Raw genomic sequence first — 26,449 nt, 5'->3', positions numbered from 1 at the left:
CTGATTCCCGGGGGTGCATGAGTGCCATTGTCCAGTCTTCCGCTTGTATTTGACCCACATCTCTTTCCCACTTCTCTTTAAGTCCTGTGAGTTCTTTTGTGGCGAATTAATTGATGGCATTGTACATTGTGGAGGTTACTTTATGCCCAATCCGTTCCATCACTATATTCCTCTCGATCGGGGTGCATTCCGGTATATTTGGAAGATCTATTTCGCTTGCGGTAAGTGCATGCCTTATTTGTAAGTAGTGGAAGTGCTCCGTGGTGGGGAGGTCGAATTCGTCCTCCAGGACTTGGAATGTCTTGATTTCGCCATCCTGTACTAGGTCTTCTAATGTTTGTATCCCCGCCTCCTCCGAGACCGCCCATTTGGGAATGTCTTTGAGTTCCGGGAGGTGTTTATTCCACCACAGGGGTTGTTTCAGAGTGACTCTTCCTTCCCATCCTAGGTATTTATGCGCATCCGTCCAGATCTGTGTTCTCTGAGCCACCATTGTGGGTGTAGTTTGTCGGGTTTTCTTTTGATACAGGCTTTCTAGCGGGGTGACTCCATGATCCGCTTGGGCATCTGCTCTGTTGTGTGGTATCATTGGATCAGCATGCAGGCTATCATCCACTACCGACATTTGGGCAGCCCAATAATATGTCTGCAGGTGTGGCAGCCCGATTCCTCTGTCCCACACTGAGCGCTGAAGGGTTCTGAGAGCAATTCGTGGGTGGCCCCCTCCCCAAAGCAATTTCCTGAGCGATTCATCTATTTTATGAAATTCTGTTCGGGGTATGTATAACGGTGCGTTCTGCAGGGCATATAGAAACCGGGGGAGGGCCAACATCTTGAACAAAGCAGCTCTTCCCAGTAGGGTGAGCGGAAGGGCTATCCAGTGTTTAACGTCATTTACAAATCTATCCCTTACTGGGTGTAGGTTCCTCCTAATATACTGACTTAGGTCTGTTGAGATTTGTATCCCCAGGTATCGGAATTGCTCTTTCTCGATCTTAAATGGGTTATTTGCTAGGGTCGCTGCATCTAGTCCTTTTATTGGAAAAATCAGGGATTTGTCATAGTTTACCTTCAACCCACTAAAGGCTCCATATGTAGTTAGTATGTTAGTCACAATGGGGCTGGAGAACGCTGGGTCACTAAGGTAGATTAGTAGATCGTCTGCGTATAGGGACACCCTGTCCTCCCAATCCTGTGCCCAGCGGAACCCTCTCCAATCCATGGATTCCCTCAGCATTATCGCCAGTGGTTCTATTGCAAGTGCAAACAACATCGCCGAGAGGGGACATCCCTGCCTGGTACCCTTCCCGAGTTTAATGGTTCGTGAGGACCAGCCATTGACCCTAACTTCAGCCATCGGGGCATTATATAGGAGCTTAACCCAGTCTGTAAATTGCTGTCCAAATCCCATTCTACCCATAATGTACCACAGGGCCTCCCAGTGGATCGAGTCGAAGGCCTTCTCGAAGTCAATAGTGAGCAGTGCCAGCGGGTCCCGTAGAGTGGCCGATCTTTCAATGGCAGAGTAAAGCCTGCGTATGTTCATTCGTGTGGATCTTTGTGGCATGAAGCCGCATTGGTCTGGATGGATTAGGGAGGTTATCACTGTTTGTAGCCTGTTGGCTAGTATTTTGGCCAATATTTTAGCTTCCGTGTTAATGAGAGAGATTGGACGGTACGAGCTACATGCGTCTGGAGGTTTGCCTTCTTTGTGTATTACCACTATGCTGGCTTGTCTTAGGTCCGGTGGTAGGATGCCTTTCTCTTTCGCCTGCAGGAACATTTTGAGCATGTGCGGTGCCACTTCTCGGGTGCCAATTTTCTTCCATATTTCCACTGGAAGGCCATTCGGCCCTGGGGTTTTTCCGTTCTGTAGCTGGGAGATGGCTGTCGTCAGTTCTTCTTCTGTTATTGGAGCCTCAAGATTCAGCTTCTGGGTTTCGTTTAGTATTGGGATGGTCACTGAGTCCAATGTGGTGGCATCCAGCGGAGTTGTCGGTGGAGCATATAGCTTTTCGTAATAGGTTGCAAAGGCCTCCGCTATGCCTGAGTCTGTTGAGGCCCATTCCATATCTGTGATGCCTATTCGTCGCACCAAGAGGTGTCTATCCTCCCTTCTTTCTAACCATGCCAGCATTCTGCTGGCTTTGTCTCCCGTTTCATATATTCTTGCTCGTGTAGTTCTGTGCGCTTGTTTTGCGCATGTCAGCGCCACATTGTGTAGTTTCTTTTGTGCCACCTTTAGGGGTGTGTTGTCATCTGTCATTCCTGACCTTATGAGGTTCTCTTCAGCTCTTCTCACGTCTGCTTCTGCTTCTTTTACTTCCTGCTGGTGTAATTTTTTGTGTGCTGAGGTCCAGCTTAATATTTCACCCCTTAAAGTTGCTTTATATGCTTCCCATACTATTCCAGCGTCTTCGACGGAGTTCTGGTTTAGTTCAAAGTACATTTCGGTTGTTTCTTGGATTTTCTCCGTTAGTTCTGGGAATCCCAGGTAGTATGCATTTAGTCGCCACTTCAGTGGGGGCTGAGGTCTTTGTGTCTCAAGCGTCATTGTGAGTGGGGAGTGATCTGATATTCCTCGGGGTTGCAGGGTTGACTCGATCACTTTGTGCATATTTACCCCAGGGAGGAAGAAATAGTCTATCCTGGACATCGATCCGTGTGCACCGGAGTGGAAAGAGAATTGTTTCTCACCTGGGTGGAGGTCTCTCCATGCGTCTGCAAGGCCCAGTGCTGATGCGAAGTTGGCCAGTTTGGTTGGTCTTGCCGGATTTCCCCCTCTCTGATGTGTGCGGTCCTCCACGGTGCTCATCACCTCATTGAAGTCTCCGCCCATCACTAGCGTATCCACTGGGTTATTTACTATTATCGGTGTGATTTCTTTTAGTAGGGGGGCCAACAATGCTGGGGGCGAGTAGATCACCATTGTAGCTATGGTTTGGTTCCACAGTGTGCCATGCATAAACACAAATCTGCCTCCCGGATCTTGAATTATTTGTGTTACGTCTATCGGGGTTCTTTTGTTTATTAGTATTAGCACACCTCTCGAACCCATGGAGAAGCCTGCATGGATTGCTGTTTTGTATTTGTTTTTTTTGAAGAATTGGCAGTTCGTGCCCGCCAGGTGTGTTTCGGTTAGCATCACTATATCCGGATCATGTCGAGTAATATATTGCATTACTAGTCTTCTCTTTATGCTGTTCCCCAGGCCATTCACATTCCATGTCATGAAGGCAAGCTTTTTTCCCTTAAGTCCAGCCGTAGTCATTGCTCACTGAGTTCGTGGCCATATGTAGATGTTTGGTTCTTGCCATTTGCAAGCTTCTTTTATTCGATGAGGTCCTGATGAGCCAGTTGTCCTTTGGATACCTGTGTAACTCCCGATCCCCCCGCCCTATACTCCTTCCCCAACTACAGCATCTGTCGCCCATTAAACAAAACATCTATCTACTTATAGTCTCTTTGGTATTAGGAATACCTCAATGCGTTCTTCGTAATTGTCCGGGGGGGTAGTGCCGCGCCAGGTTTTGGGGCCGCCAGCATACATTTCACCAATTGTTATGTTCGTTAGGTGATCCTTCTTTAGTTTCACATTATGGTAATTTTATCCTTCGTCCGTTCTTTCATCTATTCGTCTTAGTTTCGTGGTATCGCTTCCATATCTTGATAGGGTAGTGTTTGTAGGGGTTCGTTTAGCTTTGGTCCATTTCTCTTTGATTCACTGCTTTTGCCTGGGTCTCAGGTGTCATGAGTTCTTTCATCTCACAGTCATGTTTGTACTTAATCACTTCCTCTCTGGGGTCTCGCCTCCATTTCTTGATGGGGTATCTCATTTGGGGGCTCATTCAGATGTGGTCTATTTCTCCTTGGTTCTAGTCGCTTGCATGGGTTCCATTCCCCCTTCAGATGCCCCTCAGCCCAGGTCCATGCCTCTCTGGGGTCAGTGAAGTGTACTGTGGTACCATTGTGGTATATCTTCAATTGCGCAGGGAATAGGAGGCCACACTTTACATTTAGTGCCTGTAGGCGCTTCTTGAGGGGGTCAAAGGATTGTCTCATTTTCTGCACCTCCCTAGTGAAGTCTGGAAAGAGGCCTATTCTGGAGCCGTTGTATGTTATCTCTCCTTTTTGTCTGGCCATTTGCAATATAGCATCACGATCTCTGTAATTAAGGATCTTCGCTACCACCGTTCTCGGTTGCTTCCCAGGTATTGGTGTGCCCGTTGGGACTCGGTGGGCTCTCTCTATTGAGAAGAGTGTCGACAGGGTCTTGGGAGCGAATAGGTCGGTCAGCCATTTCTCCAGGAAGAGCTCCATGGAGTCCCCTTCAGTCTTTTCCGGCAGCCCAAGTATGCATATATTATTCCTCCTTGATCTGCCCTCCCCCTCCTCCACCCTGGACTCTAGTACTTTGATGCGTTCTAGCGCTCTGTTCATTTGCTGGCCCATACTTCTTAAGTCATCCTCTGCAACAGATATACGGGTCTCGGCCTCACCAGTGCGGGAGGAGAGTTTTTGGAGATCGTGCCGCAACAGAGAGACTTCTGTGGTGATGCTATCCATTTTGACTTCCATTGAGGATCGTGAGTTGGCAATGGCATTCATCACGTCCCTTAGGGATAGAGATTCTCCAGGGTTTTGTGGATCTGAGTCCGTTGGTGGGGGCAGATTGGTGGTCGTGAATTGTTCCATGGTGCTCTGATTGGCCCCTTTTTTAGTGGTTAGTGCCTTATCCTTACCCATTGTAGCAGCTATCTGGTTTGCTGTCGTTATGTAGTGCGCAGTTTCTGGGTCGTTTTCGGGGTAGTTCGTCTGGCGTTATTTGGTCAGGAGGTTACCTTCTCGGGCAAGTGGTTCACTGTGTGAGTTCCTGATCTTTATGTGGATGCCTCCACTAATTTGCGTTATTGCATCATTCCACCAGTGGACTTCATCGGCTGGTGGGTTGGTTCTTGGTTTCACCCTTTCTCCTTTATGTGTCAGCCACAGGCTGGTACATCGGCTTGACAGTCTCGGTTCCCCTGTTGCTTTCACAGTCTTGGTAGTACCAGCACGATTCTAAGGGGAGTTCTGCGTTTATGTGTGTGATCGTCACTGGTGAGAGGATTAGCCAGTACGCCTCGTCTGGGAGTGTTATGCGCCACCTTAATTGTGCTGTCTTAATTGGTCCTCATGTCCCCCACCACTCTCTTCCAGTAATATGTTTTAGGGTGCTTCCCTCCTGTACTCTGGGGTACAGGTGGAGTGACCCCAGGGATCGTACGGGGTGGGGGGGGGGGGAATTACGGGTCGCCCACTCCAACCGATCACCCTCTCCTTACCGCTGTGTTGATGCGGGTTCGGCGGGCGTTTGACGGGCGCTCTACGTGGAGCGGCGCGCCCTCAGTTCTGCTTCGGGTCCCCGTGTCTCGGCAGCAGCATGCGTGTCGATCCCTCGTCCCCCTCCGCTTCGGTTCACACTGGATCTCTCACAGGGCGTGTGGGTTGCTTTCTCCGTGCTGTGGATCTAGAAGGCGCCCCTTGTCTCACGGCGAGCCTGCGGTTTCAGTCCGGGTTTGGGCGGTTTCGGGGGTGGGCTATGGTAGGCAGCCCTCCGTGCGATGCGTCGGCAACAGCGACAGTCGAGCAGTCCGGCCCGCAGAGGGTTGTTTTTTGGGTGAGGTCGCTCGTTTTCTGGGGCCCGCCGCCACCCCACTCGCCGGTGGGAGGCAGGCAGCGACTTCGACCACGCTCACACTGTCCCCCAGTGCACGGTAATCCAGCGCCCACGGTTGCAGCCTCTCTCACGCTGTCTCAGGATGACTTCGCTGCACGGCGCCCCAGGTCAGTTGCTGCGTACGGCGGCCATTTTGTCGGTCCCGCGCACTGCGGGCCTCGTTTCTTCTATGCGTCTCAGCCAGGGTTTCCCGCACCGGTTTTGGTCCGGGATCAGGCGGTTTTGCTCCGCAGTGGTTCTTGCCTCATCAGAGCGATTTTGGTCCTCACAGGTGGTGATTATGGCAGGATTTCAGCAGGATCTTGCTGGCGGCCCCGGAGCGATGCGAGATCACGTCTGCATCGTCCGCCCGCTGGCCACGCCCCCGCTGGCTCCCATTGTTGAACCATACAGTCAATCAGGGATGTCAGAGTTTCCACTATACAAAGAAGGCTCATCTGAAATGTCACTTCCTGATTCAGTATGCACCGAAATCCTCCTCTCTTCCATCCGATATACAGGTCAGAAATAAGCATAGGGATGTACTTAAGTTCAATGCAGGTTTAAACAGGTCGCCATCAATGAAGTGTTATGGTGGGCCTTGCCTTTTTTAAAGGGGGCTATACAATGTATGATGCCTGTGGCATTTCCTCACTAGATACCCCAGTGAGTGCCCCAACCACCTCTTGGCTGTATAGTTGAGGTCCTTTTTGGGGAAAGAAGGAGGTTATTTTAGATTTGCAGAGTTTCTGTCGCATATTCTGTCGCCTCCTTTATTTGCAACAATATTTCTTTGTCTAGGGAAGTTTGCTGTGTTATTTGTAGTGTTTTTGACCTCTTTTGTACTATACCCCTACCTCTTAGGAGAAACCACACTTGGACCAGTAACCAAATAAGTCCTCTCGGAATCACAAATTTTTGTCATTAGGGAGGGGTACAAACTCTATTACAGGCACTCATCTGCCTGCCTGCTAGTATCATGGTGTGTTTTACCGGTTCTACGTGATTTCACCAACCTATTTTTGGTCGTGGTGCTTTTCATCGCCGACCCTTTCATCGCTAACATTTTTATTTTTATTTTTATTTTTGGGGGGGCTGCGCCCCCCCAAACGCCCACCTTACTTAAATAATCATACCCCAACCCCCACAAACACCCCCCCTAAAACAAAATGTAAATAAAAATGTTGGCAATGAAAGGGTCGGCGATCAAAAGTACCACGACCAAAAATAGGTCGGCGAAATGCGTGTATACCATTTTACCACTGCCAACCACTGCCAACTCCTAGCAACTGCACTCAACCTGCACTCTGCCAGAGCTCTGCACTGTAGGTTCTCCAGTGAACATAGCCAGAGTATCACATCCAAAGCGCTCTAGTATCCAATTTCATTGCATTTAATTTCATAAATAAATATAATTTCATTTAGTGAGAAAGCAGTTTAAGATGCCCCAAGGTTCTCTCCAGCAACTGCAATTAACATGCACTTAACGTGCACTCCACGTGCACTCCGCGAGTGCTCTGCCCTCTATGTCTTCCTTTGAACGTTGCCACAGTATCACATCCAAAGCGGACCGGTGAGAAAACCGTTGGACATGCCCCAAAGCTCCTGCTAGCAACTGCACTCAATGAGTATTCAAATGAAAATATTTATTTTGTTGTAAACGTTAGGTTCAAATACTTGGAGTCTTTCAGGGTCTTCTATCCCTTTTTCAAATGGCCTAGAAGGAAAATAAAAAAATAGCAAAAAAGCTCTAAATGCAAGCAGAAGGAAGTGCCAGAAGGATAGCTCGGGGTTAAGATGCTCATCTTGGGATATAAACTAGGCTGAACAGGCTGGGATCGTCATTAAGGGAGATATACAAAATCTATTTATTTTATTTTAAATGGATACCTTAGTAGCGTAAAATAGCTAGAATGGTTATAATGAGCACTGTCTACATCTGAAAGACATTTAAAGCACTTTCAAAGGAAGGAATACCAGTGTGCCCAACTCTGTGTTGCACTGTGGAACCAATGGTCAGAGAATACCTACTGCCCGCATCCACCACGACAAGGAATTTAACGCTGACTTCATCCAAGCGCGTGTACATGTCGCATGATGACACCACTGTGCACCATGATGCAACCATGTGGCTAGCAAGCCAGGCAGCAACACCAAAATCAACTGGTTCCACTGCAGAGAAAAATATAGATACATATAGTCTCCCAAAGCTGCCCCACTGGACATAACAGACTGATAAAGAAAGTAATGAACATGACTGTTAATAATACACTAAACATACTAAATTTAAAAGTTATTATTAATAAATAACGTATTAATAATCATAATTCTGCTCCTAACCAAAACAACATATGGCCATCAAAGGTAAATTAATTCACTAGACATTCAATAAATTGACAACTGAACAAATAATTGAAACTTTGAACTTGCAAGAAATGCTAAACAACATTTACTAAAGTTCAAAACAAGCAATTAAATCCTGCAAACAAAAATATCTTTCCCCAAAAATGAAAAAGGATATGTAACTGACTTGGTCGCATATTTCAAAAGGCAAACATTCTAGTTACTATTTTCATTCAGACCAAAATGATGGCAAGATGGAAGATGATAGAGGCAGAAAGTCTCTCGTTGCACAAATTAATGATTACTTCAGAGTCTGGGATGCAGGAAAAGAAGGTCAACACCCTGTCATGATTCTGGAGGTAAATCCTCCACTTCAAAGGCAAACTCGGTATTTGTTGGAGCAATATAAATGGCGGTAATTCTGTTAACACCAAAACAGTGGTGGTCATGGAATGACCGCCATTTTTTTTACCACTGCGCTAACCTCGAATTCAAGCCAACAGGTTGGTTTCTGTGGGACTATATTCTCAACCAGCCCAACAAAGGAGAAACGCAGTAAATGGCAGGTTCTGAGGTATGTCAATCTCCCCAAAGTCTAATTGTGAGGCCTAGCTAGCTTGGTTTTCTATGTGTAAGGCGAGTGTAGATTCATTGGCTGAGCAGAAGATGCTCCTGATGGTGAAGGTGGGTGATGTTTGAGGCAATATCTAGGATGTCACTGACTCCAGGGCCCAGTTCTTTACAGTTCCACTTTGAAGATCTAGTTCTCTAAGCCAGGGCCCGGGCCATGCTGTATCAATAACAGCACACCAGTGTCAATGGTATCTTACAGTCGTGTTGTATAGACTGAGAGCATTTTTTTATTTTGTATTATATTTTATGTTAGGCTTCAGCTCAGTGCCACAAGTGTGGTTTCCTTTGGCAGTTGTTGTATGGTGCTGACAAGCACTTGGCTCTGATTTGGTCAGGGACTGCAGTGGACATGATCTACAGGTCCTTAGATCTCCTTTGACATCTGTTGTACCTTTTAGAAATTTGATCAAGGCTGTGAAAGCAGGGGTTGGGGGGTGGGGGCACCGAGGGATGTTCAGGAGGCCCTGGTGCATTGCATACCTTTTGGTCGAGTGTAAGCGTGGATCCGCTTATGGTCACACAGTACAAGGTGAAGGCAACCCCCAAATGATAGTGGGTAGAAAAGAAGTCACTCTGGGTAGAGTCTATATCCATTTTAAAGACAATGTTACAATGGGGAAGCCTTCTACCCTTGTGGTCTGATTTGCAAACATGTTTTCAATGGGACTTTTTCCGTGTTAGAACATTTTTGTAAATCAGGCCATCAGTGTCCTAAAGCTGTTCCGAAAACAGTTAATTGTCAAACAATAGCGTTACTACAAAATGTGGGACAACTGGGAACCCTTGAATATTCTCTCTTTATGTTCGCATTTTCAATTGGATATTTCCACTGTTTTCTCACTTCTTTCAAGATACACTGTGTGCACCGTCGTTCAAAATGTCCCCTTTTTTATTTTTTATTTTTATTTTTTTATTGTATATGGTTTACATATACCTTCACAAAAAGACACTTCATTCATTATAAAGATTTAAAACATATCATACATTAACGAATACATATAAAAAATACAATTGGACAATGAATGACAAAATAAAGCAAACCATGGGCTAACGGGCATTGATCAACTAACCCTCTTGGTTTAGCTAAACAACGGCACCTATCCTAAGTCTATCTTACAGACCTTTTTTAAAAAGGATAACACTCTTAACTTTAGAGACATAGGGCCTCATTACAAGTTTGGAGGTAGCTTTGCCGGTTTTACCGGCAAAGCTACATCCAAATTCGCATCTGGATCTGGCACCCGCGAATGGGAAATTACCGGGCTATTCCGACCCAGCCAGACTTGGTAATTGCCCTTTTGCGGGTGCAGGGCCCGGTGCATCCCCATTCCCACATAGTACTAAGTGAATGGGGAGAGTGGTATAAAAGGTACTGGTGCTACCATCATGTTCTGCTCACGGGTGCCTGTACGGCCACCAGGTCAGACCTGGTGGCTGCAAGGGCACCCGCGAGCAGAACTCCTTGTATGGCGGTATGGGAGCAACGGTGCCGGTAGCCATACCGGCGCCGTTGTTGCCTTACCAGCATTCTTGTAAAGAGGCCCACAGAGTCTCCATTCAGAATAGTTAATCAAAACAAATAACAAGGGATCCAGTCTATATTTATAAAACCTCTGAAATATTGAACACGCATCCTGTGTAAAACGGCACAATAGCAATACATGTAATAAGGATCCTATCTCCGAACCAATGTTGCTGTGCCTATAGCAGCCCTTTGTTACATCAAGTGGATTACCAATCAACAATATATATCTTTTTTTTCATAACATTACATTGAAATTTCATGATATTATACCTTACACCGATGCTTGGATATTTAGTCAGGCAGCTCTCCATTCATCCAGGTACTTTTTTAGGCGAGACGACTTGACTACAGAGCTGAAAGCCCAAAGCTTTTTGCCTATTTACTCCCCAATCCATGCTGACAATAATTTTCTTCACCTTTAGTGGATTTATCATAAGAGTATTTAAAGAAGCTCCTCATTTCAGAAAACACAGCTGACAGCCCTCACAGAGATCTTTCCCAAAGCCTACCATATCATAGCCCCAAGCAATTTATAAAGATGCCCTTTTAACTCGTTTCACACTTCCTTGGCAAAGGCAGTTTTTTCTATAATAGAGTGTTCGAGATGGACTGCAGACCCAGCTCATATGTGATAATCTGCAAAGGGACACATTTAGGCAAATGATTTAAAACCCATCAGGCGATCACCAAATTGTACTCTCTGCTGTCTTGCACTCTGACAAAAACCACCTAGGGAAAGACTCTAGACCCTTTTAGGTCTGTTGATAGGGTTCAATGACGTCATATATTACTTCACTGTTTTATTACACATTTGACCAGTTGTTACAACAATTGCACTTTTCCTCTTCCAGAGAGTGAAAGCTGTCCCTCAATGCTGTCTCTTGGTGTCATGTAATGATCACTGGCAGCCAAGATTGTAAAAACAAGCTCTGTGCAATTTTGTGTGTGTATAATACTTTTTTCCTTCCTTTTCTGCTGAGAATTCTGTCTTTCAGTTCATGCAACAAATGCTACCACATTTCAGACGACGATACAGACTGCAGTTTGGAAAATCTGTTTGAACTTCTTGTGAAACCTTCATCGCCCACATATCCATATTAATGCCTCTACCAACTTGCTAAAATGTGCATTTTCTGTTTGCGTGTGGAAATCATATTTAAGGTTCCTTCCTAGAGGGAACATGTACACATTTCACATTTTAATCTTTCTGATTTTGCAGATTTCTAATGCTTGCAGGTAAATGTATGTTGCCACAATACCAAAACGCTTAATTGTGTAGAGGACATACTTGGCAAGTGACCACCAAAGCCTCACACTGTCAAACCATTTCAGCAAGCAGCTCTTTGCATTCTGGAACACGTAGTTCACTCATCCACATTATTATGTTCCTTACTCTGGATTAATACAGTCATTGTAGAGATATGTGTGCACCCAAAAGTCATATATTTCATTGTGCCTCGTGCATTCAAGTGGTGGATACTGTGAATTCATTTGACTTGAGCAATAGTGACTTGCACAATTGGGGTGTATAAAACCCACTTTGGGGAGAAAATATGTGCAATTAGCCTGATATTTTACTGTGTTGGGCTACAATTGTGGGCGCTATACTTACTCTGCCCTCACACCTGTTCCTTGCCCTGACTTTCTCTTATAAGCAAGAATGTGCAAAGCCAACAGTTTTGGCTTTGATACAGGCATTTGCCAGCTATTGCCATCACAAGCCCAGGTAATCACACCTTTTGCTAGCCGTTGTCCTTTTATAGCCAGGTAGTACCATATGGAAGTGTCTGGCAAATGCCTACACAAAAGCCAAACGTATTGGCTTTGCCAACACTTGCTATCCTTTCATATAGAAAAGGTGAAGACCGGTGATAAAATGTTATCATAAATATTGGGTTAATTTTTTAGAACATTTAAATAAAGGGGTAATGTTGAAAACGTATTCTGGTTTGGGAGGATAGCTCAGGGGCAACATGCTCATCTTGAGATGCGGAGCAACACGGGTTCGATCCCCATGTCTGCGCTTAGAAACCTCTGGGTTTTAATCAGGTTATAAATAACCAATTACAATTCCTATGGGGGAAGATGTCTATGTATTGAAAACCACAAACTGTTTGCTTTACCCAAACCTGTTACTTTTCCTTTTTACTTTTCTGTATCTGCTTTCCCATAGTTATATTTCAGTAAGTCAATAAGGTTTCCCCTGCCTCCATCTTGTTTTCTTTTGGTATGCTTTTATCACAATGGATAATCTAGAAATCTATTCCCCCTACATTTCCAAGCCCTCTTCTTTCATTTTCCTCGAGACAGAGTCTTCTGTTTTCAAGCTCCATAGAACCCTGGAGATATTTGTGTTCTATAAAATATTAATGTTAGAATACAGCACTATAAAAACAATGTATAAGCTGGGAGAATGCAAGTCAGTGTCTGCAGAAGCAACGGCGTTGAATATATGATATATAGTTGCTTTTTGTTCCGAAAACAAGGTTGCGAGAAATATTCTCTGTGTCTGCAGAAACAGGAACCTACATTAAAAGCAACTACATGACTCAACACATTTAGTCAACAAAGTATGTAAAGGAGGTATAACGAAAAAGGGAACTGCCCTAACAATGAAAATGCCTCTCTATTGATCCTGGTATCTGGCACATTCAAATATTTCTTAAGTGCAACGAGGGGGGGTCTGTGCTATCGCACGCCCTCCCCCCTCCCACTCAATTTGCATATGATGCTGTGAGGGAGAGAGTTTGCAATGAGAGGCCTAAGAAAGACGAATTCGCGTCTATCGTCAAATATAACTTAAACTGCACAATCATTTTCCAATGGTATTTGGATGCAGTGGGAATCTACATGCACCAGAATCAAAAACCATCTGTGTGATCAGCATTGAAAACCCCACCAAAGAGCCTAAACATGCACGGCCGTACACTCTCGCTACCCAGCAATGTCAAGCATTTTGCAATAGACAATTTAACCCTTCAGTAGCCCTTCTTATGTAAAATATATTGAACAGTGGTACAAAATACATGTACACGCTTTTCAAAACAACAGTTGAACGTTTCTGTAGAACATGCTCAACATATGACAGAATCTTCCTAAATCAAGCGCATTATTCACCAACTAGCCCATGGGAGAGATGAGCAAAATCACGCACTTTCCACCAATGACCTGCACTTTTGCAGCAGCGTTAGCCAATTTGGCGTCAATAGTTCCACAGATCAAAAGTGTAACGTGGTTCTTGCACTCGTCTGTCAATGCGGATGTTGTTTCTGCGCTGATGAATACCGTTTTTGCACTGTCAGTGCAAATGTCAATTCAAAATAGAACGGCAGCCTACTGCACTACATGCGGGACTACTGCACTACATGTGATTGCTTTTATTGGATAACATAAGAACGGTCTTCTCACACATTCTCTTTCACCATTCTCACAAACAAATCCATGGACTTATTATTACACAGTGGGTGGAATGGAACCCTGAGTTTAACATCCCTAAAATAAGCAGGCCTCTCGATAGTTTCAGGGACATATTCTGCAGAACACTGATATTCTAATATTAAACTTTTTTACAATTCCTGTATTCCAATGCTTAAATATGACCACTTTGTACAGCACTTTGTAGCACTAGACCATCCTATCTATGGAGTGCACTGTAAAGAAAGTTAAATGATGACAAATCCTAGAAGTGAGGACAGGGCCTTGATGTTCTCAACAGAGAAGCGTTTAGGATATTGACATTGGATTCATGGATTGGATTCATAGATGATTCAGCAATGAATGCAATTAAGTGATCGCATGCCATTGAACTACTGTCCAGCTACGTTTCCCTGGCCGGTGGGACAAGGGCACATGGTTTTGCACTCTCGGATTGCAGCCTGGGTCCAACGGGGTGAAGCCCGCAAGACATGGGTGCGGGGGTTGCGCTTCCACTCCCTGCTTCTGTCCCAGGAGGCCGTCATCACAGGAATTGCTGAGGCCACGTCCCCAACCACTTTAAGGACTGCATCCCAGCCCCACTAGGAAAAAGCCTGCGGGCCAAGGGCACGGGGTGTTGGGCTGCTGCTCCTTGCTTCTGGCCCAGGAAGGCTGCCATCACAGGGCTTGCTGAGGCCCTACCCCTAGCCACATTAAGGACCGTAGCCCAGGCCCACCAGAGTGAAGCCTGTGGGGCAAGTGCGCAGGGTGTTGCGCTCCCACCATGGTGTTCCGCGCCAGCAAGGATGGAAGCCGCCCCAGCCACTGAGGTGCTCATTTTCCTGGACTCCTGGAAGCTTAAAACAGCTGCACTGGAATACTGGAATATTGGAATACCGCAGGATCTACACAACGAGGTGAAAGGAAAGGGGCTGAGCTATGTAGGGCAGGCTGGTGGAAAGGAGAAGGGCCATAGTGCAGTGACTGTTCACTTTAAGTGTTGTCAGAGGGTCCCCAGGCCAGTCCAGCCAAACCCCAAGCCAAGCCGAGTCCTCCTCCTCACATATTGTACATTCTCCAGCCCTAACCACCCCTAACCATGCAAGACTGTGCAGAGCCTAAACACACAATTCTGATGGTGAGGCGGAAACTGTCAATGTCCCCTCCCAAATTGTGCCAGCCCTGACATTGACACTGCCTCCAATGATAAAGCCCAAAATCCCATTAAGTTCACAGGAGAAGCATATTTTTTGATACAAGAAATCCACCAGTTCTTTGGGAAAAACCAGGATGTTTGGGGGTGGGCGACCAATCAGCAACTCAAGAGAATATCAACACGCTAGCATTTGATAGCGGAGTGGTCACTTGTAGCCTGGGGACAGGGCCAGAGACTTTTCAGTGGATATCCCCACCATTAAACAACCAGCCAACCTGACAGGGGCCTGGGGAGCAGGAATGGATCCCTTCCAACAACCTCTGCCTTTGAGATAATGTTCCCGAACAAGTCCCCAGCTACCCCAGCTGCTTTTGCCGGTGTGGATACCCCCCCAAATTGCACCCAACCTGATTAATCATGAACCAGAGCCAGTGCCAGTGCTAGAGTTAGGATGCAGAGGTCCAGCCATCGCCACTAGCCAACTTTCACCTCAGACACCGGGAGTGGGGAATGTCCTCAGAAAAATGCCCAGGGAGAAATTGCATGGACTATGAGATCCTGACCCCTTTGGGTCTGAATCGAAAAGCCAAGAACCTGGCCTTGCCTGTCAAGACTAAGAGACTGTGGGACTGTATGGATCAGACAGAATGTGATGTCACGGTTGTTCTTGAAGACAGGTTCCATCTCACCAGCATTGCTTGTAAAAAGAATGTGCCGGATATGTGCCCTGGGAGTGGGGCCCGAAACAACCAGGAACATGCTCTTTGCCCATTGCTGACTCAGCTACTAAGGAAGCACCCATGGATGATGGATGTAAATGCGACCAATCATTGTCTGAGCTCGCAGATAAAAAATAAAACCTGCTATCGGCCCTTATAGAAGCCCAAGGGAGATGGGAGGGAGGGCCATGGGGGGCAGAGGGGACCCCCTTGGTCCTCCAGTCGCAATGGGGCTTCACAAACCACCAAAGCTGTCAGAAAACACGCTGCCAAAGGCCCCTCAACTGCCATGAGCACCGGCATGATGGGGTGGGGACCACACCTGAGCAAGAAGAAAACATTGGTCACCACAGTCCCATGATTAACAAAGTGCCCCAGGTCCTTATTCACAGTGAGCCCAGTGCTCCATTTGTACGGTCGCGGATCCGAGATGAGCAATTTGCTCAGCAGTCCATATCCAAACAAGATAACAAAACACAATGTACCTAATACGGTAATGTAGGGTTGCTAATACAATAGGAAACTGCAGCCTCAATATTTCCCACTCCCGGGCATGTAGACCATACTTTAAGGAGGGCATCAGGGAGGGCATGGCCAACAGTAAGGAACATGTGGGGCCTGTGAAGGCGCATGCAATTTCTCCATAGGGTACCCAAACTGTCCCCCAAACAACGAGAAGCAAGGGACGCGCTCCTAAATAAATGTACGCTTTGGCTTCGCACTGTAAGGGGCAGTCATTTTGTAACCCGGGAGACAATACTGAATTGCTCCAGGCTGCACTACGAGCGTGATAGTACATGCAATTACGTACAGTTGGAATTCAGGGACCAGAGAGTGGCAAATGGTGTTCTGGGCAGCAGTACGAGCCACAGCCGCACAATAAATAGCATGATTGTAACCAGTCTCTATTTCTTTCACAGCACCCCTCACTCTTCTGGAACTAATCCTCACAATTTGCGCTATCTGGACCCCGTACAATACCACTGGGGAAACGGTCCGTGGGTAACTGCTGTGGGCCGGGACTGGGGGCCCTCTAATAGACTTGTGAAAAAAGGTGAACATTTGGGCCCAACCGCCATTGGCAGGCCTCGGGGGTCATAGTAAACGTCACACTGCTTCCCGAAGGGCTGTATTGTCATTTCAAATGAATTTTCTTTTTTGTTATGCTATGATGTACTTTGATGTCCAGATGGCCGAATAATGTTATTTCATGATGACAATTTCCCTGGTTCTCTATTGTCCTTATGTTCTCACTCCCTTTAACTTTTTCTCCCTTATCATTTGTGTTTGGACAATGACTGACTTAAAAGTTCTGCATTTCAGGAACATAGGTGATTCCAACAGGAAGAGACTGTCACGACTCGCTCCCTTCGCTCCCGTTCCCACCACTTGGGGGCATGATTTGGGGTTTATTCCCTACTGGATTTTTCTTCCGAACCTTATGCTACAGTGCTGTGATGAATTGGGAGCACTAAAACCTTATTTTCCAAGTTACTTCCCTTCCGGATCCATTCCAGGTTTTTGGCAGCTAGCATGCTACTTTGATCAAATGACTATGCTTCCCAGAATGCCTGGCTCACTGCTTCACCTCCTCCCTTGCAGGACAAGGTTGGGTGGAGGATAGGCAACACCTGCGGCTGCAGGTGCAGCAGGGGGCACACCTGATGGGTGTGCTCGTTAAGCAGCTTTAAAAGCCTCAGTTTACTTCAGTCCAGCGCTGGTCATCGTTGCAGTGTTCCTGTTGTGACTAGTCCCTTGTTCCTTGTTCCTAGCTTTTGTGCCTAGTTCCTAGTTCCCGTTTCTTGTTCCTCCGCCCTGGATTTCAGATTCATGTGCTAAATTGATTTCTGCTCCCTAGATTTCCTTTCTGTCTTCCTCTGTTTGCAGGCAGCATTTCTCAGTGCTTTCCCCTTTTAGAAGCAGCCCAGTTTGTCTGTGTTCTCTATTTCTTTGACATTGTCCTTTGCTGCTGTAAACATTTATGCCTTAGCCTTCCTCTTAGATTAGGTTTCTGTCTTTTCCTTGGAGGAGTGGGGGAAGTTTGCCTTGGTAATTTCGTTTTTCCCTGCTCCTGATCCTTACTTTCTATTGGGATCCATTCCATGTTTTCCATTGCACTTCTGCATTTATTTCCCATTTGATTATTAGGTGTGGTGTTGTAGCTAGCTCCTGTGTGAATGCCTATGTCTTCCTCACTATTCTGTAATCACTATTCCAACTTAGGTATTTAGTTATCCTCCCATTGCTGTTATAGCCTTTCTGGGTCCCAGTTTGATCAACAGGGTTCGTGGGCTTGCTGACATTCAAGAGGTTTTTCTCGTCCTCGTGAGTACTGTTTTTTAGTTCCCTTATTTAATACCATCAAGAGTGTTAGTTCACAGATCCTGCCATTGCTTGCCCTCTACGTGGGTTTAGCGCTGTCAGTACCTGTAACAGGAATTGGGGGTAAGGCACTTGCCGACTTTCCTCGCGGTCAGGTGCTTACCCCACATCCCTTTTCATATATTGGTTTTGTTGTCACACTCTATTTGCACTCCTGGGTTTTAGCATACATGAGTCTTGGTTCCTGTGTGCACGTAGTTTAATTCAAGGCTATTCACTGTGTGATTTAGTGCACATTTCCCTTGCCATATTCGCTGCCTTTGTACTCGCCTGACTAATCCTGATAGAGACATGGAAATCATTCCTTTTACCATACGTGTGGAAATGACAACCTGAAAATGTGATAATTATTGTGCTTGGAAGCAATATTGCTGGGACATGGGCCAGCAGAGTTTCAATTACTACTGGAAGCTGAACATGCAACTTTATTTATTCATTGATAATGTGTTGATAATTTGGCTCGCCCAACACTTCAATGTAGGGAATAATACAATTATATCGAAGCGATATAACGTATTTAAACCATACCTCTATCTGGACAGTCTTTTATTCATGGTGATAAAATGTTACTCTGTGTTTGACCTTGTTTATCAATAGGTGGGTAAAGGGAAGCTGATGGAGCCTTGATTGCCAATTTCAGGTAGGATACCCAGCCTCTACCTGATAGGAGGGTGAAAAGTGCTAACTAAACAACACTAAACTGACAGGCCTAGATGTAAACGGGAGCAAAGCCCGGGGTTTCATTGATCATAAGATCAACAAAGTACACATTTCCATACTAACATGAAGGAAAGTCATGATTCTTTTAAAGACACAGAGATGAAGGATTATGCTTTCATCTTCTCATTACTTCTCGAGCAGCAATACAACGAAACCACAATTCATTATATTATATGTTACTATAGCCAGAGCCATTGTTGGCACTAAAATCGACTATTGTTGCAGTCTTTTGATTGTCATTAGCAAGGGGGACTGTGCAAAGCTTCAAATCCCTCAGAACATTGCAGTAGAGTAGTTGCTGGTCTTAATAAAAGAGCGCACGTGCCTCAAGTCAGAAGACAGTCGCATTGGCTGCCGATTGAGCCCTTCCTGCTTGGCAGAAAGTATCATAAAGAAACTTCAAATCAGAACCTTGAGATTCAACGAGGATATTTCCTTGTGGGGCCTAGGATTAAGCTAACCATGGTAAGCAAAGGTGCCTTTTTTGCAGCCGAGCCCAAGGTGTGGAATTCAACCCCACCAGATCTCAGGAAGAACGAATCCGGAGAAGTGTTCAAACGACGCTTAAAGCTCTTCATGTTCAGATAAAAGGTTTCCATATGTGGATTTGTTGTCTCTGGCTGGTGGCCATTTGGAGTTGCATCTTGATTTTATGTTCTGTGTGTGTCCTTAAGCCTTTGGGCCCCGGTGCGCGTTATGAATCAATAAAGTAAAGTGGCTTTTTGGCCTAGTCAGCATATGGTTGTCAAGCACTTGTTTCCAGGTTTAAATGTTGCTCTATCACTCTCCTGGCTCCTCCAAGTTTCCATCTGATTTGGGAGCCTACCTAAGATGAGGAACGTGAAAATAAAAGAATACTTTAGAAGAACACATTATTTTCCTCTGAGTAATGTTGTTTCTGATGGATTATCTTTGATGTGTTTGTATGTATTTCCCCCGAAACTAAAAGAGAACCCTGAAGTTTGGCCTATACTCCTTTAGAAGACTTTGGTTATTAAAATGCACATGAACCAAATCAGTTTCAACCAATAATGTGTTCCATTAAAAAAAGTTAATACGATTCTGGGTCATCCAGGGCTGCTTGTGATCTAATATGATATTGATAAAATCAACTCAATGATGGCAGACACAAAACCAAATCTATTGACTCATTCACTGATATAAGAAACCTAGAGCACGGCTGAACTGTGTCCTATTGCACTGGGGAGGATAAAGTATTGTGGGCCAGCTGCCTGGTGAGTAGTATGTGGTTAACCCTGATAACTGTAGGTATACTAGTCTAAGATGAAAAACCACTCGCGCTCCGCGCTTGGCCAATACAGTTCGAGATAATAGTCCAGATATAAAGTATCTCAAAGTCTTCAACTAATTAGTATCCCGGTTTATTGTCTGGTATTAGGCTAGCAGGAACAGCCAACATGTGTTTCTACTTAAACATCTTTTGCAAGGCTGTACATTAGTATTTCATATGCATGACATAAGCATATCACACACTAATAGATGCCACAGTAATATCAATATGCCTACAGGTGCACTCTGAGATGAAGTTTTTCATCTTTTAGGGGTAGCACAGATTTTCACAGAGCCAAGCGATATTCAATTGTACATTGCCTGCAGAGTTTATGGTGCACTTATAAGTGCTTACGTTTGGCATACTTAATGTAACAGTAATTAACAATATTTGAATAGGTACTGTGATACATGGACGGATTTCTACCTTGTGATTCACAATATCAGAACTAACCTAAAAAAAGGAATTAAATCACATTTCCCAGTGGGACGCGCAGCTAAACACAAAACAACTTTAGATGTTTACCACAGTCAGTTTTGAAATACAAATGAGCACACATGGTATGAAATAGTTATGTAGTACAGTGAATTGCATAACATTTGTCAGTACATACCTGCAGGAAGCAGGGTTCAAGGAAGAATAAAGAGAAATATGCACATACAACAATGCGTTATTCAACATGTTTGACAGTGTGACATTGGATTTTATGTCATATGTGCTTAGTAGTATAAAAATAATGTTTCCACTACAGTACATTGTAAAGCCCCATGCATCGCGGGAATCAATTAAGTGATCCTAAATACCCCGCCATGGTTATTACCATGTGTGTTTAATATTACACTTTGTCTTGCTAAACTTGAGTTGTGCTCCCACTGATTCTATACTCATGAGCCAGGTGTCAATCGCCCTTATCCCATCATTATTTTTCATATGAGTGCCCCTCTGTGCCACCCTATGTGCAGATTGCTAAATCCAAAACTCACCAAATGGGTATTTCTCTGTGTTACCCTGTAAATCAAATTGCAGAAATTGACTCTTTATTCATAACATACTATACCAAAACTGAGCCACTCTACACGTGGGTGATTTGCATCCAACAAAGGTTTTAACTCAGCAGATGGGTTTTTATCTATAGATTATCCTGTCGGTCAAATAACAGAGATTATGTCTACATTTTTCCAAACAGCCATAGTCAATATAAGTTATTCCTAAACATGCGCTCCCGTGTACCTACAAATAAGTAGATTGGAGCGTCCTTTTGAGATAAGAGTTAGATATTGTAGATAATGCTGAAGCAAGCGCCCCCCTCGTTGGAGTCCTGTAAAGATATATCACAAATGCTAGTCATCTTTAAGTCCCTTATGTTATATAAATCACACCTAGTGTATTGCCTCAAAACATTGGGTATTCATACTCACAAAGATTTAGAGTGAAGTGTCCTGTATGGAGTCACTTCACGGTTGCTCCGCGTGTCTGTCTCTCGTGGGAGCACCAAGGTTTGTTATTATTAATTTTCACGGGTGTCGCGCGCGGACGTGATGATATCATTGTGTTTAGCTGCGCGTCCCACTGGGAAATGTGATTTAATTCCTTTTTTTAGGTTAGTCCTGATATTGTGAATCACAAGGTAGAAATCCGTCCATGTATCACAGTACCTATTCAAATATTGTTAATTACTGTTACATTAAGTATGCCAAACGTAAGCACTTATAAGTGCACCATAAACTCTGCAGGCAATGTACAATTGAATATCGCTTGGCTCTGTGAAAATCTGTGCTACCCCTAAAAGATGAAAGACTTCATCTCAGAGTGCACCTGTTACATCCAGGTGGTGGACATAAACCTGTAGGTCACCAACGAAGAGTGGTTTAGCACTGCACGTTATTTGGCAGGAATAAGTGTCATTCCTTATAATATTTTGTGGGTGGAAAGCTAACAAACAATCAGAATGGTGCCCGATTGTGTGACACACAAGCATGTTTGGTTGCCAAGAAGTGTTATTATATAAAGTACAGTAAGTTACTCCTTCCCAATAATAGTGACTTGCTCGTTGGCCGGTACAGTAATAGTTGCCATGTGTACTCCATTTTTTTAAATAAAATGTGTCAATTGGTGAGCATCCGACTTGGTAGTAACATGTCGCATGTGATGGATGTTAAACTCATAAGAACTCAAAATCCGTGTGAAGTGAGTATCCATTAAAAAAAGCCTATGCATTTGTAGGTCTCAGTGCATGAGCATATACTCTGATTCCTTGATGTTTGTGCATGTCTGAAATTCTTGTAAATGACACTTTAAAAATTATATTACGAATTTCACAGTGTATTTTGAATTCACAATTCCATTACTTTTTTTAACATGTTCAATCTCTAGTGCAGGGATGGTGACCACATAGTTAGTAAGCTAATTAATAGCTGCTGAATGCATTGTATATACCCACACAATTCACCAATAAACAAACTATGCCTTCCATATGTAAGTTGTGCTCAATGTTTGTCCAACACGATGAATATAGAAAGAAATCACATTCTTAAAGCACAGTTTTGTTTACATTGATTAAAATGGCAATTTACCTTGTCATGCCAAAGTCAGCCACTTTCACAGCAAGATCATTACCCACTAAACAATTCCTTGCAGCCTGGAGAAAACAAAAGGTAACACTCATTAGCACATCCACTGCAATGCTGAACGTGGGCATTCAATCTTTTTGATAAAATACAGTCCATAACTACTAGTAAAGGCCCTGACCTGAACGACTTGAACAAACACATATACACTGGGAGATTTGCAGAAGAGAAACAGAGAAGGAGAGAGAGAGAGCAGCTTTCAAAACTAATATTGGTCATGTGCTTAGATTATTATTGACCTTGGATGTAGTTAATAGTGACAAGTATTTCCCCCTACACTTTGTATTGTTCCTGTCAGGCAGCTGGGGCCTATTAATTGGGTAAAGAGACGATATGTAACATTATTGTACAGATGCATGGTCAATATTACTATGATCTACTGTCGTGTTGTAATATTATACTAGATACATGTGCTTACCAAATCTCTGTGTATGAACGAGTGGCTCTCTAGAAAAGCCATGGCTTCACAAACGCTGAAGCACATTTCCAGCAAATGAAATGGCTGGAGCAGCCTTCTGTTGTTTTGAAGGTAGTTCAACAAACATCCATTGGCCATATATTCTGTCACAATATAGATGGGATATTTCTGTGTACAAACTCCATATAACTTCACAAGTTTTGGATGAGTCAGTTTCCTGAAGAAAGAGAAAAGACACTTGTTTTCATTAATTACTCAATTACACAATCCCACAAACTGAAATCGAATGGATCATCAAATTGTCATTCAAAGTGGGTTTTATTTGTGCTTTATCTGGACCCTGTGGCTCGACTATGTTTTGAACTATGACTCCCATGATCCTGCATCATTGACTATGATAGGTTAGGCTGATAGGAGTTGTAGTCCAAATAATCTGGAGAGCCAAAGGTTGCTGACCCCTGCATTAGATTTTGTCCTTGAAGTACAATCATATAATAAATAGGACTTTGCTGTCCTTTTAGCTAATTTTGTTATACTTATTTATTTAGTATTCTACAATAATGTTATTGACTTTTAATACTTGCACCAATCACAAACCCAATTTCATTAATTAAATTAAAACAATCATTACAATCACAAATCCATATTAAAATTCAACAATCAAAATAATTTCTTACATTTTTCACCATAGCAAAGTAAGATCGATCATGTACCCCTCATGATTGCTACTTAAGAACAATGTCCATAGCTCAAAGGCACCAATGGATGTAGTAGACCCCATAGCGGTGAAGGCTTTTGAACTCAACCAGGCCATAGAATTACATTCAGTCAATAGATGACGAGTAGATTCCAATTCCTGGTCTCCACAGAACCTACATAGTCTGGCAACACTTTTCTCTTTGGACCAGCGACCATTGATCTCCAGAGATTTAACTGCATTAAATTTGATTCTCAAGTAAACCCATACCAAATGATGGCCAACAAAATTATTTATGTATTGTGGGGTTGACAACCGTTCAATAATGTATGGGCAGTAGTCAAATGCTGTTGCTCTAGTAGCCAAGTTGACTATCAAGGACTCTGTGTTGTAAGCCCTGAGCGCCATCCTTATATACCGCCTGTATAATAAATGGGGCATTGTGGTTGAGATATTCATAAACCGAGAGCTCCAAGTATTATACAGACAGGATATGTGGCCCAATGTTGATGATGCCACATTACAGTAAAGTAGTAGGAAAAACTCTGTATATGATTCCCATCAGTTTTATATCAGCATTAGCCAACTTCCAATATAGTACAAGAGATGGCAAGGTGATTCGGCAAGTAATAGGTAGAATATCAAATTCTAGTTAAGGCATTTCAGCTGAAACAAATGTTGGCAGTCTAAGAAGCCTCTTCAAAAATAATACCTCAATTTGTGATACAGCTTCCATCACTGTGTGAGCCCAAAACCTCAGCACCATAGCTGAGCATAGATGTGATTTTCATGAGGTACATCTTTAAGAGAGCTTCCACAGAGAATCCACCTCCCTTTATTGTAAATGAGCAGAGAGCACCAGTAGCTTGGGTGCAGCGCAGCTTCAATTTAGAGACATGGTCAATGTTCTTCATATTGGCATTAAGGACCACTCCAAGGTATGCATACTGATTAACAACTTCAATGTTAACTCCATGTAGGCACCAACTAATAGATTCCCCTTGTTTACGGGAAGGCTTGAACACCATAATCTTTGTTTTATCAGTGTTCATTTTCAAGGAATTATTTGTTGAAAGAATATATAGTGGTTCTAGAGAATGCTGTAGGCCCGATGGAGTAAGATCTAATAAGACAATATCATCAGCATACCCGAACCGTTGGATGGCTCTGGAACCTGACTTATGGTGATTACATATAGAGTCATTGAGATCATTCCCCAGGTCAGAGAGATACAAGTTGAACAATGTTGCAGCCAACCTGCAGCCTTGCTTCAGGCTCGTTCAGGTCTTCATCCAGGTAGTAGTGCCGCCATTGGTCTTAAGCCTCACTTTAACTCGTGTGTCATGGTGTAGTAAAATAATCATCTATAACAACCCTGGGGGCATCCTCCAGTGGTTCAATTTCCCCCATAGCTTAGCTCGATTCACTGTGTCGAATCTTGCACTATTGTCAACATACACCATGTAAACAGGACTATTTCTGATCAACCATGATTGCTGTACAATAGATGTCAGAGCCAGTACATTCACTGAAGTGGAACAGCCTTTCTTAAAACCAGTCTGATTCCAAGGTATCATATTAGCAGATTCAGCCCAATCTGCTAAATCATCGAGTTAGATTTTAGCAAACAATTTTGCAGGAACATCTAGAATAGCTAGCAAGCGTTAATTCTGTGGATCATCATAAGGTCTCTTTTTATGGACAGGTATCAGAATGATATCATGCCATTATTTAGGAATATGCTGAATGGCGGAATGGTACAGGATAACTGATATAACACCTCTGACCATAGATCTACTGCCTTAATTAGAGCATTGCATAGGCCGTTGGGACCTACTAGATTTACTAGAGGAAAATATCAGAGTAATTTCCTCCTTACTCTTCATAAGGGACCCATCTGTGATTGGTAGTGGGTAATACACTGGTTCAGCCATCTCAGATCCAACTGTTTCACTGATATGTTTAATCCAAGCATCTTCAGAAGCTCCTTTAATAAGAGCACAGTGATTTTTGCTTGAATTAACAATTTACCAACATTTCCGAGGATCACTTGACATTGAGAAGCACACCAAGTCCTTCCATTTTTGATGTTCATGGAATTGATGATATGCAGATAGCCTTTTAGCATAAATCAATCTAATAGGTTTTCTATTGGCAGCATATTGTTTTTGATCATTAACTAACATAGCTGTTTGCCTCAACGATTGATGGAGCTCTCTTTTTTATTTTAATCAAAGGGTCAAATGTATGGCGATGATCACAGTTGTGCTCACCCACAGTTCTACAGTTAGATTTTATAACAGGAAAGATGGCCTTAGTGATTCTCTCCACCGATGTTTCGTACTCTTCCAAAACAAGCTCACAATGTGACAAGGCATCAGTACCAATGGTCACCAATAATTGGCTAAATACTTCTGGCACAATCAAGTCACCTGAGTCATGCTATTGTTAATGATCAGGGTTCCTCTCACCAATTCAACAGGATTACCATGAAGCATATCTAACGCAAAAACAATGGACAAATGGTCACTCTCACAACGTGGTACAATAACAAGATCAGAGATGGAGTATTATTAAAAAAAACATAATCAATGATACTTGAAGATCCAGTGGTAACCCTCATAAATTGAGGAGAGCAATCAGAGGTACGTGCACCATTGACCATGGAAAAGCTCCTAGACTAAAGTAGAGAGCCCATTGGGCGCCTATGGCACAAGACAGACCAGATTCAAACAATTCTGAATTAGCATCGCAAACACTAACACCATGTGGTATTTGCGAGTTAAAATCACCACACAAGATGATAGTTCATGTAATAGGAACGGT

General features: G+C 43.8%; 1 protein-coding gene across 1 annotated transcript in view; it reads right to left on the bottom strand.

Annotated features, from left to right (window-relative positions):
- Positions 1-26,449, bottom strand: part of BMX (BMX non-receptor tyrosine kinase) — a 628,237-nt gene that overhangs the window by 107,757 nt on the left and 494,031 nt on the right. The window contains exons 15-16 of the mRNA XM_069636784.1: positions 22,927-23,143; positions 22,455-22,519 (exon numbers count right to left, since the gene is read on the bottom strand). Coding sequence (XP_069492885.1) covers positions 22,455-22,519; positions 22,927-23,143 — 282 coding nt within the window. The remainder of the gene's footprint in view (positions 1-22,454; positions 22,520-22,926; positions 23,144-26,449) is intronic.

This window comes from Ambystoma mexicanum, chromosome 7p (assembly GCF_040938575.1).
Source record: "Ambystoma mexicanum isolate Mex_15411 chromosome 7p, UKY_AmexF1_1, whole genome shotgun sequence".
Classification (NCBI taxonomy): Eukaryota; Metazoa; Chordata; class Amphibia; order Caudata; family Ambystomatidae; genus Ambystoma; species Ambystoma mexicanum.
Note: the sequence above shows the minus strand (reverse complement) of the source record. Positions and strands in the feature narration are given on the sequence as shown.